The following is a 12,803-nucleotide window of genomic DNA, read 5'->3' as shown; positions in this document are numbered from 1 at the left end:
CCTCGGACAAAAAAAAAAAATAGTAACTTTTTAAAAAAAATTAAAAGGACAAAAAAATACACAAAAATACTGAATATTCAAAATAAAATATCTCTGGGTGGGAAAACAATATAAGAATAACATGTCAAAACAATAACAAACTAGGAGGAAAAACACAACAATTTCATGCAGAAATAACACCAAAAATGAAACAATAGATTAAATGATAGCTCAAAATAAAATACTAGGTACATAAAAGTGAACATACGGTACTTAGACACAGTGCAGTAACCCTTAAATTAATAATCAGTTCCGGCCAAAATTATATCTGGCCCAGGTCAGGGTTGTACGGCAATAGAAAGTCTGAGGAGAGTTGGGAGGACAAAGAAAGCTAAAAAGAACTGGAAAAGCAAGCAGTGGTAAAGAGATTTAATATGCCTTTAAGTACGGAAGAAGATGGTGAACAGCTGTTCCTCATCCTTTCTGACAAGAGAACAAGAGGAAATGGCCTTCAACTATACCGTGAAGGATTCAGATTACCCATAGATGGAAGAAAGAATTTTCTGACTGTGACAGTTCTTAAACATTGTAACGGGCTACCAAGGGGAGATGAAGATATCTCTCGAGGTCTTTAAAAATCGGACTGAATTCATCTGGATATAATGTGATTCTATCTTGAAGGCAGAGAGATGAAGTAGAAGAGCTTTCAAGGTCTTTTATTCTGATGATTCTGTGAGTGTCAACCCAATTCACTGAAAACTGCCTCCAATTATGGGTTTAATAACTATAACTCAGAATAAAGGCAGATAATTTCTAAGCAGAGTTCTGAGTGCAAACAAAACACCTATTCAGTAACATGGAACTTGAGAGTCGTTATTAGTAATTAAGTAGAAAATCCACTAAATAAATATAGCCAGTAACCTAAGGATTCATATACACATCTTAAATATTTCCTCCTCAATCTCAACTATACAAAATTAATGCAGTGATGACACTTGTTCAAAATGGAGCCAAGAACACAATTATTAAGTGGTAATTTAAAATGACAGCAAATATATATGTTAAAATTCTATGCATTAAAGCTCACACTTTTTACTTATGCTGTAATTTCTCATTCCTCACTCAAGCCTTGTTTATTCTCCACCATCATCCCAAATGAAAATAGCTTTATAGTTGTTTCTGATTGTAATGGTGATGCATATTTAAATATTAAAACATATACAAAAAATACTCCCCAAAATTAAAGGAAAATGTAGCCTACAATTCCAGATGTACACTATTAACATTTAATTTTCTTCTTCCAGATACCCTCTATTTAAATATATTTTTGCAAACAATGGGATATTGTTTACATTTGTGGTGATGCACGTCTTACCTTAATATATGATCAACATTTTCCACGTTAATAAACACATGTGTACACAACTATTTTATGCTCATATAATATCTTATTGTGTAGTAAATGTATCTCAGACCCATCTACTATCGCTTCCACGGGAACTCCCATCCCTTACATTGTGTCCTTCCCCACTATTTTAACACCACCCTCCCATCCCTTCATATGTAGTATAGAATAAATGCTTGGATCATGGACACTGACACAAGAATAATCAGAGGCTTCCCCCAAAACTATTGCCAAGCTTAACATGGCCCCAACTCTAATGATTCTCTACTTTCTAGGTCCCCAGTTACCTAACTCCATATGCTCGTGTCCTATTTCTAATGTCCCTAAAGACACTTAATTAGAACTACTGCCTTATGGAAGCTAAAGCTGTAAATCCTTTCCAGCATGCAAAGGCTCTAGTGAGGGAACACTAAGAAACTGCTGCTTGGCCATGATCAAGATGTATTTACAGCTCCTTAAAGTGGTCTCTGTCCTCTGAAAGGAGAGAAAAACAAATTTGGGAAATATTTAAAGCTACTAATCTAAGATCTGGAATACAATAAAGAGACTAGAATTCTCTGGAGTGGACTCTCTTTCCTCTCAGTACACAAGGCCACCCCAAAGGCACACATCTATAGACCCTGAAGAAGACATCTGACACAGTATTATAAAAAAAAAAAAAAATAGCTGGATCATAACAAGGCAGGTGACAGGGTACCTGGCTGTGCTTTTGATCAAACAGGAAATCTCTTGCCACAACAAGACAAAAGCACTTGCTGTATAGTCCAGAAATAGCAAATCAAGCATCTGTGAGCCACATATAGTATGTGCCCCTCGCACACACTGTTACAGCACATGGTGTATTCGTCTCTAATTCCTCATCTTCGTTCCCTGCTGCTTTCAATTCTATGGGAGTGGTGTTGAATACTGATGAGATAATACCTCTTTCAACCTCTGGCAGACATTTTAAAGCAATTTGTTCAAGTACCAAGTACCCAGTCTGCATTTTTGTAAGCAATTTGTGGATCAAATTTCCTATCATCCTGAGGGTATTCTGAGTTTTAAATATAATGGCTTATCACGACCATAGCTCATCTCCTTTAATTTGATTTATTTCACATATTAAATAGAAAATACACCCAAGCTACAGATATAGGTCCCAGAAATGCTTTGTAGTAGATACCTGATACTTATTCATACTATGACATTGAATTCATCTTTATTCATGAATAAGCAGTAAAGAGAAATATTAACTTTTTCTGCATGGTTTCCTAATACACAGTTGGGATTTGGTCTCATTTTTGTATTATTTATATATAATATATATAAATAATTGGAGATAGAAATTAATTTAGATCTAAGATAGAACAAAACCACTTTCTTAATACAATACATGAAAGCCAAATAACACTAGGTGTTAGGAACTTAATTTTACATGTTTTGCATTAGTTAATAAATATAATTGAATGTACAGAAAAATAATCACTTTTAGTCAGCCTCATTTTCACATACATATATTGACAGTGGTAAAACCTTCACCATTTTTCATATACTTCCACATATACTCACTAATGTCCATATACAGCAATCACAATGATTGCACTAAAAATACCCTAAATATATTGGATAACTGTTTCCATGCTTTAGCGTTATTTGTTTAAGCAAAAGATTTAAAAAATCTACTGGATGTACTAATAATTATTATCATTATTATATATATATATTCCACATAATTATTTCAGACATCATTTTCTTTCTCACTATATATATGTGTGTGCATACACATACATATATACACTATATGTGTGTGCATACACACACATATATATATTATATATGACTCAGTGAGGATATAAATGTTCATAACATGCATTTTATTTCCTTCAAACATCTTATGCATAATAGAATAATAAAGGTTACACATTGGGCCAGCCTAGATTACACTTAGTTGAGAAAGTTCATAATTTAAAAAAAAATTACGTTTTTCTACCTCATTTAAAAAGAGGCAAAGCCAGAAAAATAAAAGGCTTCCAAATGCCTTGTCCAGTGGCCACAATCAGCTCATCCTTTAAAAATGCTTATAGTATGAATTTTCAATAAATCAGGAGAAATAAGACTCTATTAGGAGCCAAAACACTATCATAAGAAATAGGTGCCACTCACTAATTCCAAATAAGAAATCAATTATGTTTATTTTATTTCCTGTCTCTTTTTAATTCATTATTAATCCTATAATTGGAGCTGAATTAATCTTTAGAAATATTTACTACTTATTTATTAGTATTAATGAGTATTGATCTTCAATGCCCAATTGTTCCTTATTGTTTATAAGTTTGCTGGTGCCACCACATACTAATGACATAAAAGTGTTAATGTACTTCTATAATATACAATAGTGGCTAATAATTTGGTTTAATCATATTCAGTTAAGCTAAACTTAATGACAAATTTTGTATGAAATATATGCTAATCTACATACGTTGGAAATTTACAAATCATGAACTTAAAGCTATAACAATATAAAGAGGGCTCCAGATTTTTATACCACAAGCAAACTGTGTACACACCGTCCTTGAACATCATTCCAATCTCTCAGAAGCCTTTCATTTTCTTTCTGCAGGTGCTCATTTTTGGCTTGATTTTCTGCGATGGTGTCCAAGCAATAACAAATAAGTTCTCTAATCACTTCAGCTGGGTTTTCAACTTTCTCTAGGTTGAAGGAACCAAGTCTGAACTAAAATAAAACAAAAACATGTTTAATTTGAGGAAAATATCAAGATTGAACAGCCTTCTTTTAAACATACACAATTTCTTCTGAGAAGAAAAAAGTGTAGAAAGATTTAAATACAATGCATTTACCAGATATACAAACAGTGAGCAAAAAAATTGAGCTACTACCTAAAGTTTCTTACTTTATCATATAAATCAACATATAGCCCAGGAATTTTTGTAAGCGGTTAAGTCACTCTCCCATCTCCTAGCAGAAAAGAAAGCAACATAAATACTGTATAAACATACTACCATCTATTTGCTAAAGCCTAATTTTAAGTCTCTCTGCTCAGAATAAGAAAAGGAATTATATATGAGAATTTTAAACTCTAATTTTATTCACACAAATGCTAAAATGGAATAACTGACCTTTTATTGAAGAAAGCTCAAAATTTTGTTATAGCTAAGAGAAAGGCAGAGTTTTAGGAAACCCGTAGCCACACAGTAATAACTCTTTTATCTAAAGACAATAATGTATTACCATAAATTGCCAATAATAAAGTTAAGTGTCAAGCTTTAGTACTTCTGCATAAAGGTAAGAATCGTAAAAATACCTTAATTCCTCTACTAGGGTACACTTTAAAATAAAATAATAGTTTTAGTTACACTTGTGGAATTCTGAAGGGAACACAGGTATTCCCCCATTTGACTGATAAGGATGTTGAAGCACAATGATTAGTAATAATGATTATAATTATCGTGAAAATTAAAATTATTATAACAGATAACAAATTATCTGTTATGTCACCTGGCCAGCCGTAGTGGCTCATGCCTGTAATCCCAACACTTTAGGAGGCCAAGGTGGGTGGATCACCTCAGGTCAGGAGTTTGAAACCCGCCTGGCCAACATGGTGAAATCCCCTCTCTACTAAAAATACAAAAATTAGCCAGGCATGGTGGTGCACGCCTATAAGCCCAGCTACTCAGGAGGCTGACATAAGAGGATCACTTGAACTGAGATCGTGCCACTGAACTCTAGCCTGGGCGACACAGCAAGACTCAGTCTCAAAAACAACAACAACAACAACAAAGGAAAAAATGTCACCTACGGAATATTAACATTTTGAGTTGATACAAAGCAGGAGAAAAAAATAAGTTTACTTTATTTTAGACAATAGGTTACACTATCAAAACACAAACCCACAAAGTGGTTTTGTATTCTTTCATTATAACAATTGTCAGGTAGGTTGGAGAGAAGTGGACATTTTTAGAAAGAAAAAGTTTTCTTAACACTTGAAAAGTTTCAAAATGCCAAAAAGATAAAGAATTCATCCCACAGTTTGAACCTGAAATAAAATAATCAGTAAAATATAAATGAAGAGATAAACACAAGTCCACCCTCTACACTTCTATCTCAGATGACAAAGACAGAAAGGACTAATTTTAAATCACTAATAACAACTTCTTTCAAAATATCACACAAATATACTGATGAAAACTTCCAAAACCCTATTAGATCTTTTTGCAGCTACTCAGTGTAAAATAAACATGAAATGTCATTTCTTCTTAAAAGTATACAACTATTTTTATTATATCTAATTTCTAATTATTGTCACCAGTTTCTAGTCCTTCAATAGATAAAGACATCTGTTATTCTACACAATAAAAATAAACTAAAAGTATCTAGAAATTTAATGAAAGAAAATGATTTTACTTGAAATACTCAGATTAATTTTTTTAAATTCTCAAAAGTATGAGCATTTAGCTTATATACACATGGTTCATAGCCAGGAGCAGGAAGCACTCTTTCACCTTCACTGCTGCTGTTCTAGCCTGTGCACATTATTACAGATGCAAGGGGCCACACGCCTAGATGCACTAGACTTCAAAAAGGGCCTCATATCAGGCTTAATGAGTTGAGAAGTATAAAATATTTATGTGTTCTACCTCTACATCCAGTCCACCTTTATTCTGTCCCAAAACAAAAGCAGCAATTTAAGTATCATGTTAACGCCAGCAAATTAGCACAAAAGCTACATTGTATTGTTGTGTCAATTTTTAAATTTTTCACTCCAGTTTCTAGTTTGACATATAAGGTTACTGTCACCGCTGTTCTTTAGTTATTAGTTCTGTCACTTCAAAATAATCTACAGTATAAAACCATGACTTCAAATGGTACCGCAGAGTCAGAAACCACATATTAAAGACATTTTGAGAGCATGTCTCTTCTGTTAGAAATTAAGAGTTTTTTGTAGTTAGTTCTCAATTTGTTAATAATTCAAAGTATACAGATCTGTGTTAAGAACCTCAGTCAATCTATAATCTAAGAGTTTAAGCTATGTCTGCATTTCTCTATGTAAAGAAGTTAAGAGCAATTAACTTTTAAAATACTGATAATCGGCCAGGTGTGGTGGCTCAAGCTTGTAATCCTAGCACTTTGGGAGGCCAAGGTGGGTGGATTTTTGCCTGAGATTAATTAAGAGTTCGAGACCAGCCTGGGCAACACCGTGAAACCCCGTCTCCACTAAAATACAAAAAAAGTTAGCTGGGTGTGGTGGCGTGCGTCTATAGTCCCAGCTACTCAGGAGGCTGAGGAAAGAGAATTGCTTGAAGCCAGAGGCAGAGGTTGCAGTGAGCCGAGATCACGCCACTGCACTCCAGGCTGGCGACAGCATGAGATTCTATCTCAAAATATATATATATATATATGTATGATCATAGTAGGTTTCACTAGTTGACTCTTAATGGTTATCATTCTAAATGATGGAATAAATACTTTAGCTTTTTAAATTTAATCCGCATTAAAAATTATCAATTTCAGAAAACTTATACATTTTCTTTAGCCAGGGGTTTGCTTATTCTGGATATCTTTCTGTCAACTCTTCAAGTCCAAGATTAAATCCCTTATCATCACCTCAAGCCGAGGCCAAGTTCTTTTTAACTAAGTTAGCCTATGTATTAGTCGGTTTTCTAAACACTTCTGATAAAGACATACCTGAGACTGGGAAGAAAAAGAGGTTTAATGTACTTACAGTTCCACATGCACTTACATGAGTGAGGCTGGGGAGGCCTCAAAATCATGGTGGAAGGCAAGGAGGAGCAAGTCACGTCTTACATGGATGACAGCAGGCAAAAAAAGAGCTTATGCAGGGAAACTTCTGTTTTTTGTTTTTTTGGGTTTTTTGAGACAGCGTTTCACTCTGTTGCCTAGGCTAGAGTGCAGTGGCACGATCTCGGCTCACTGCAACCTCTGCCTCCTGGGTTCAAGTGATTCTCCTGACTCTGCCTCCTGAGTAGCTGGCATTACAGGGGTGGATCACTACACCTGGCTAATTTTTGTATTTTTAGTAGAGATGGGGTTTCACTATGTTGGTCAGGCTGGTCTCGAACTCCTGACCTCGTCATCTGCCCACCTCGGCCTCCCAAAGTGCTGAGATTACAGGCGTGGGCCACTGCGCCCAGCCACTCCTGTTTTTAAAACCATCAGATCTTGTGAAACTCATTCACTATCACAAGAACAGTGCAGGAAAGACCTGCCCCTGTAATTCAATCACCTCTCACCGGGTTCCTCCCATGACACGTGGGAAATGTGGGAGTTACCATTCAAGATGAGATTTGGATGGAGACACAGCCAAACCATATCAGTCTACATTGGCCTCTCTAGTCTTAATATTTCAGTCTCATACAATGTATTACTCAGTTGTATCCTGTTTATATTTTTCTTTGGTTGTTTCAGAAATGTAGTCTTTCCCTTTAGATTTGAAGCTTTTTGAGATGTGGGACCCTCTTTTCTATTTCTTCCATAGCCTCCAAAGTATCTTTCAAAGCTCTGGCCCATACTAAGTGTTGGATAAAATTTTGATTATTTATTTATTGGAATAATCCTCATTAAGAAACTATAACTATAACGGGATAGGTAAGGGATTTGGGCAGTGATTCTGTCCAAATTAAGAAATAGAGACAGGACAGGGTTATTTATTGATATTATTTATAAACATGACAGCTGTTTAAAGACATGACAGGGTTATTTATTGATTAGTATAATTTAAATAAAAAGGGCAGTTAATTGCTTACTAGCACTTAATACTATCATAATATATAGATTTGAAAAGAATTAAAACATGTTTTTTAAAGAATGTATAATTATATACTCAGTTTTCAGGTTCTTTTAAATGACCACACAAATAAAAGAATATACAGTATCAGTAAAGCACACAAAATAAATACTATGAGTAACATTAATTCCTAGAGCGCTATTTGTGGCCATTCTAAGTGTTTCTTAGGACAGGAGATTATCAGGGTGAGATTTGATATCCTGTTTAAAATATATCCACTAAAGGGTTTCAGTTTCAATATACTATCAAAGTAGACTAAATAAACTTGCAGAATTAATCTTCATTACTATCCTGGGAACCAAGATGTAGAACTAAAGGAAAATGAAAAATAAAGGTATCTTGATGTTATTACTAGGCGAATAATGACCAGATAGAATCTCATTTTGTTGCAGTGAGTGCTTTTAAATTTATTCACATCAGAGAAAAGCTTAGCTGTATCTAGATATGTGTATACTAAAAATAGTAGTCTGTCCATTTCAGTTTATAATTCAGAATATTGTCTATCATAGATACATACACAGTTGGATATATATAGTTGTGATAGTTGTAAAATTCTAGTAATATAGGAAATTAATCAAGATATGTTTTTAAAAAGGTGACTGAATTGTATTACCTTGACCTAGTTATGCTCATCATCGACTACAGTTGATCAACTTTTTGTTATAGTTTTGAATCAACCACATGTGTCCTAAGGCTTTATATCCTGAACTCTTCAGTTTAGTGACTTTCTGAAATTTCCATCCTATCCTATCCTATCCTATCCTATCCTATCCTATCCTATCCTATCCTATCCTATCCTATTTTGACAGATTTGCACTCTGTCACCCAGGCTGGAGTGCACTGGCATTATCTTGGCTCACTGCAAGCTCTGCCTCCTGTGTCCAAGTGATTCTCCTGCCTCAGCATTCTGAGTAGCTGGGATTACAGGCGCCTGCCACCATTCCTGACTACTTTTGTTATTTTTAGTAGAGACAGAGTTTCACCATTTGGCCAGGCTGGTCTCGAACTCCTGACCTAAAGTGATATGCCTGCCTTGGCCTCCCAAAGTGCTGAGATTAGAGATGTGAGCCACTGAGACCGGCCTGAAATGTTTCTTTTAGATTTAAATAAAGAACATCACAAATGCACCTCCTAAAAGGGACAGTAACATATCTCAGTTGGCAACTGCTCACACTGATCTTAAAAGGTAACTGGAACTGAGAAAAGGATACTGATAAGGACTCCTTCTAAAAAGATAAGAAAACTGTATTTGTAAAACTACTAATCTCATCTTTCCAGCTACAACATATTATTGCCCAAATTTCTTAGAACTCATAAAAAATGCTAAAACATCTCAGGCTGATCATACACTCAAGCAATACTCCATGTATTTTGGATCTTACAGGTTCTTAAAATTAAAATGCAATAATCTAGGGGTAAAAAGTATGCCACATTGTAATTATTGTGCTATACAAATTATAAGCATTTTACGGTTAGGTTATATGATTTAATATTTCAAGTGTGTCATCTAAGAATTCTTATTTAGGTCTTAATAATTGCAAAAGTCATAGTGGGAATCAGAGAGTTCTTGAGAGCAAAAAAAGAAAAAAACTCCACAAAAGTCTACATAGTACAGAAATCTCAGAAGTTACTTTACATTGAAGGGCTATAAATATTCACGCTATTACTGTCTTAAATAGAGGTGATGAGTCTTTTGGTTCATGGACAATATAGTTACATTTAGGGTACATATCCTGGCCTAATTCCTTGTTAGAATTAAAAATGAAACATTTTATTGTATATGGACTCAACCAGCTAGAAAGCTTTCCCTATAATAACCGATTGGTCAGAGGGAGAGGGCAGGGGATGCCTATTATTTGCCTGCTACTTTATTTTTGGTATTAGGTGCTGATGAAGAAATATAGATTTGTATTCCTTCTATACAGAATCTTGGATTCCCTGACACTCTTCCAGATCTCATCACATCTTTTCAGTATGTTTCTCTATCATCTACTCAGAAGTAAAACAGTATTGTTTCCTGGAACAATTCCTTGACCCTCTTCTTATTTAACTCTACAGAGGTTGATAGAGTTATTCACATTCACAGCTTCCATTATTAAAAATAAGCTGAAAACTGCCAAATCTGTATCTCTAGGTGGGGCCTCCTCTCACTCAGTTCAAGTGAGATCTGCTTTTTTAAAGGGATTTGAGACCTCCCCCTTCTCTCTCTCTTGCCCCCACTCTTGCCATGTGACGTGCCAGTTCTCCATCATCTTCTGCCATGATTGGAAGCTTCCTGAGGCCCTCCGCAGGAACAAACACTGGCACCATGCTTCCTGTACAGCCTGTAGAACCATGAGCCAATTAAGCCTCTTTTCTTTATAAAGCACCTATTCTCATGAACTTCTTTATAGTGACACAAGAATGTACTAACACAGAGGGTAATTCTCTTTACTTAAAATCCATTGGCTTGAATATTAATTTCATCCAAAAACACCCTCACAAAAACACTCAGAATGCCTGATTACATATCTGGGTACCATGGCCCTGCCAAGCTGACATATAAAATTAACCATCATAGCCAGCAAGAAACTGAGGCCCTCATTCCAACAGGCTACAAGGAACTCAACTGTACCTGTACCCTACTGAGCGTGAAGGCAGACCCTTCACCTTGAGATAAGACCACAGCCCCTGAACAACACCTTAACTGCAGCTTTTAGATGAGTCCTAGCAATGCCATACCTGGACTCCTGACCCACAGAAACAGTGAGATTAATAAATGTATATGGTTTTAAGCTGCTACATTTGTCATAATGTGTTATTCAATAATAAATATAAATATGCTTTAATTTTACCAATCTAAACAAAACAAAAAACATCCTTAATCCCATATCCCTCTAGTTGCCATTGTCCATTTTTCTGCTCCTGTCATAGCAAAACTTCTCCAAAAATGTATCTATTATCTGTCCTGTTCAATACAGTAGTCACTAGTCACACGCGACTATTTAAATTTAAATTTAATTAAATTGAAAAGAAAGTTTCTCAGTCACACAAGTCACATTTTAGTGTTCAACAGCCACATACAGGTAGTGGTTGCTGTACTGGGCAGTACAGATACATCCAAAAACATATAGATACAGAATCTACCATCTCATTGTTTTTATCATCCCAGAAACTTCTGTAGATTAATGTTGATCTATTTCTTGAATTTATGACATCCTATTCTCTCTTGAAATACTCTCCAATGGACAGTAGTCTGGCCTGTGACTATTGTGCCAATCTCATCTCTTACCATTCTCCCTGCCTTTGCTGTGCCCCAGCCACTTGCCTTCTTTCTATGCTTGAATAGGTCAAAATACTCCTGAATGTGGTAGACAGAATGACGTTCCCCCAAAAATATCTACAACCTAATTCTTGAAACTTGGGATGTTACCTTCCACAGCAAAGTGGGACTCTGTAGATGTGATTAAGGTTATAATCTTTGGATGAGAGATTATCCTTCGTTATTTTCTGGGTGAACCCAATGTATTCACGTAAATACTTAAAATTAGAGAAATGTTCCTGGCTGCAGTCAGAGGGACAAGTGGTGAAGATACACACAGAGAGATATAAAATTGCTACCATTAAAAATGGAAGAAGTGGGCCATGAGCCAAAAATGTATGTGGTTTCCAGAAACAGGGAAAGACAAGGCAATGGGTTCTCCTGTAGAGCCTCCAGAAAGGAACGCAGTTTTACTGACACTTTGTGAGTTTTGCTAGGTGAGACCTATATTGAACTTTTATCCCACAGAAGTAAAATATATATTTATGTTATGTTTGGTAAATTTATGTTGTTTTGAGGCACTAAGTTTGTGGTAATTTGCTACTGTAGCAATTGAAAAGGAACACACCGAATCAGGGTCTGTGGGAAGCTGAATAGTAGTCTCCCTTCCCCATGTCTGTGTTGTTGTAATCTCCAGAACTTGTGAATATTACCTTATGTGGCAAAAAGGACTTTAGGGATGTGATTAGCTTAAAGATCTTGAGATAGGGAAAGAGAGTATCATGAATTAGCCAGGTGGGTCCAATGTAATCACAAGGGTCCTTAGAAAAGAAAGAGATCACAGTAAGAAGGTGATGTGATAACAAAGCAGAAATTGGGAGTGATGTAGTCACAAGTTCAGGAATGCTGAAAGCCTCAAGGAGCTGGATGGGACAAGGAAACCACTAAGTGTGTGCTACTTTGTTTCACCTTTAACAAAACACTAATAGAGGGTCTTTGCAGATCCTTCCAAGAATGTTCTCCCCAAAATTCACATGACTTTCTCCTTTATTCAATTCTCTGCTCAATATTACTTTTCTAGAGATTTTTCCTTGGCTTCTTTAAGTAGGAGATAATCATTCTAGAATTTTCCCAACAGTCCTGAAAAGAAATGCCAATAGTACAAGTATTGAGAAACAATATTTTATAAATCTTCATAAAAGTTGTGATTATCTGAAATTATCTAATTTGTAAATGTTTATTGTTTCCTTTCCCCACTCCAAGCATAAGCTCTATGCTCAAACTAAGAGTTCAGAAATTGTCAATGAAGTGAATTAATACTTTGTCATACATGTTGCAAGTATTTTTTTGGTTTGGCAATATTACTTGTGGAGCA

The 12,803-nt window shown here is 35.3% G+C and overlaps 1 protein-coding gene across 7 annotated transcripts in view; it reads right to left on the bottom strand.

The window, feature by feature from the left end:
* XRCC4 (X-ray repair cross complementing 4) overlaps positions 1–12,803 on the bottom strand; it is a 321,280-nt gene that overhangs the window by 197,386 nt on the left and 111,091 nt on the right. For all 7 annotated transcript variants that reach the window (XM_023214996.1, XM_026454266.1, XM_026454267.1 and 4 more), the window contains exon 4: positions 3,931–4,097. In XM_023214996.1, the coding sequence (XP_023070764.1) occupies positions 3,931–4,097 (167 nt within the window). The remainder of the gene's footprint in view (positions 1–3,930; positions 4,098–12,803) is intronic.

The sequence above is a fragment of the Piliocolobus tephrosceles genome, chromosome 4 (assembly GCF_002776525.5).
Source record: "Piliocolobus tephrosceles isolate RC106 chromosome 4, ASM277652v3, whole genome shotgun sequence".
In the NCBI taxonomy this organism is placed as follows: Eukaryota; Metazoa; Chordata; class Mammalia; order Primates; family Cercopithecidae; genus Piliocolobus; species Piliocolobus tephrosceles.
Note: the sequence above shows the minus strand (reverse complement) of the source record. Positions and strands in the feature narration are given on the sequence as shown.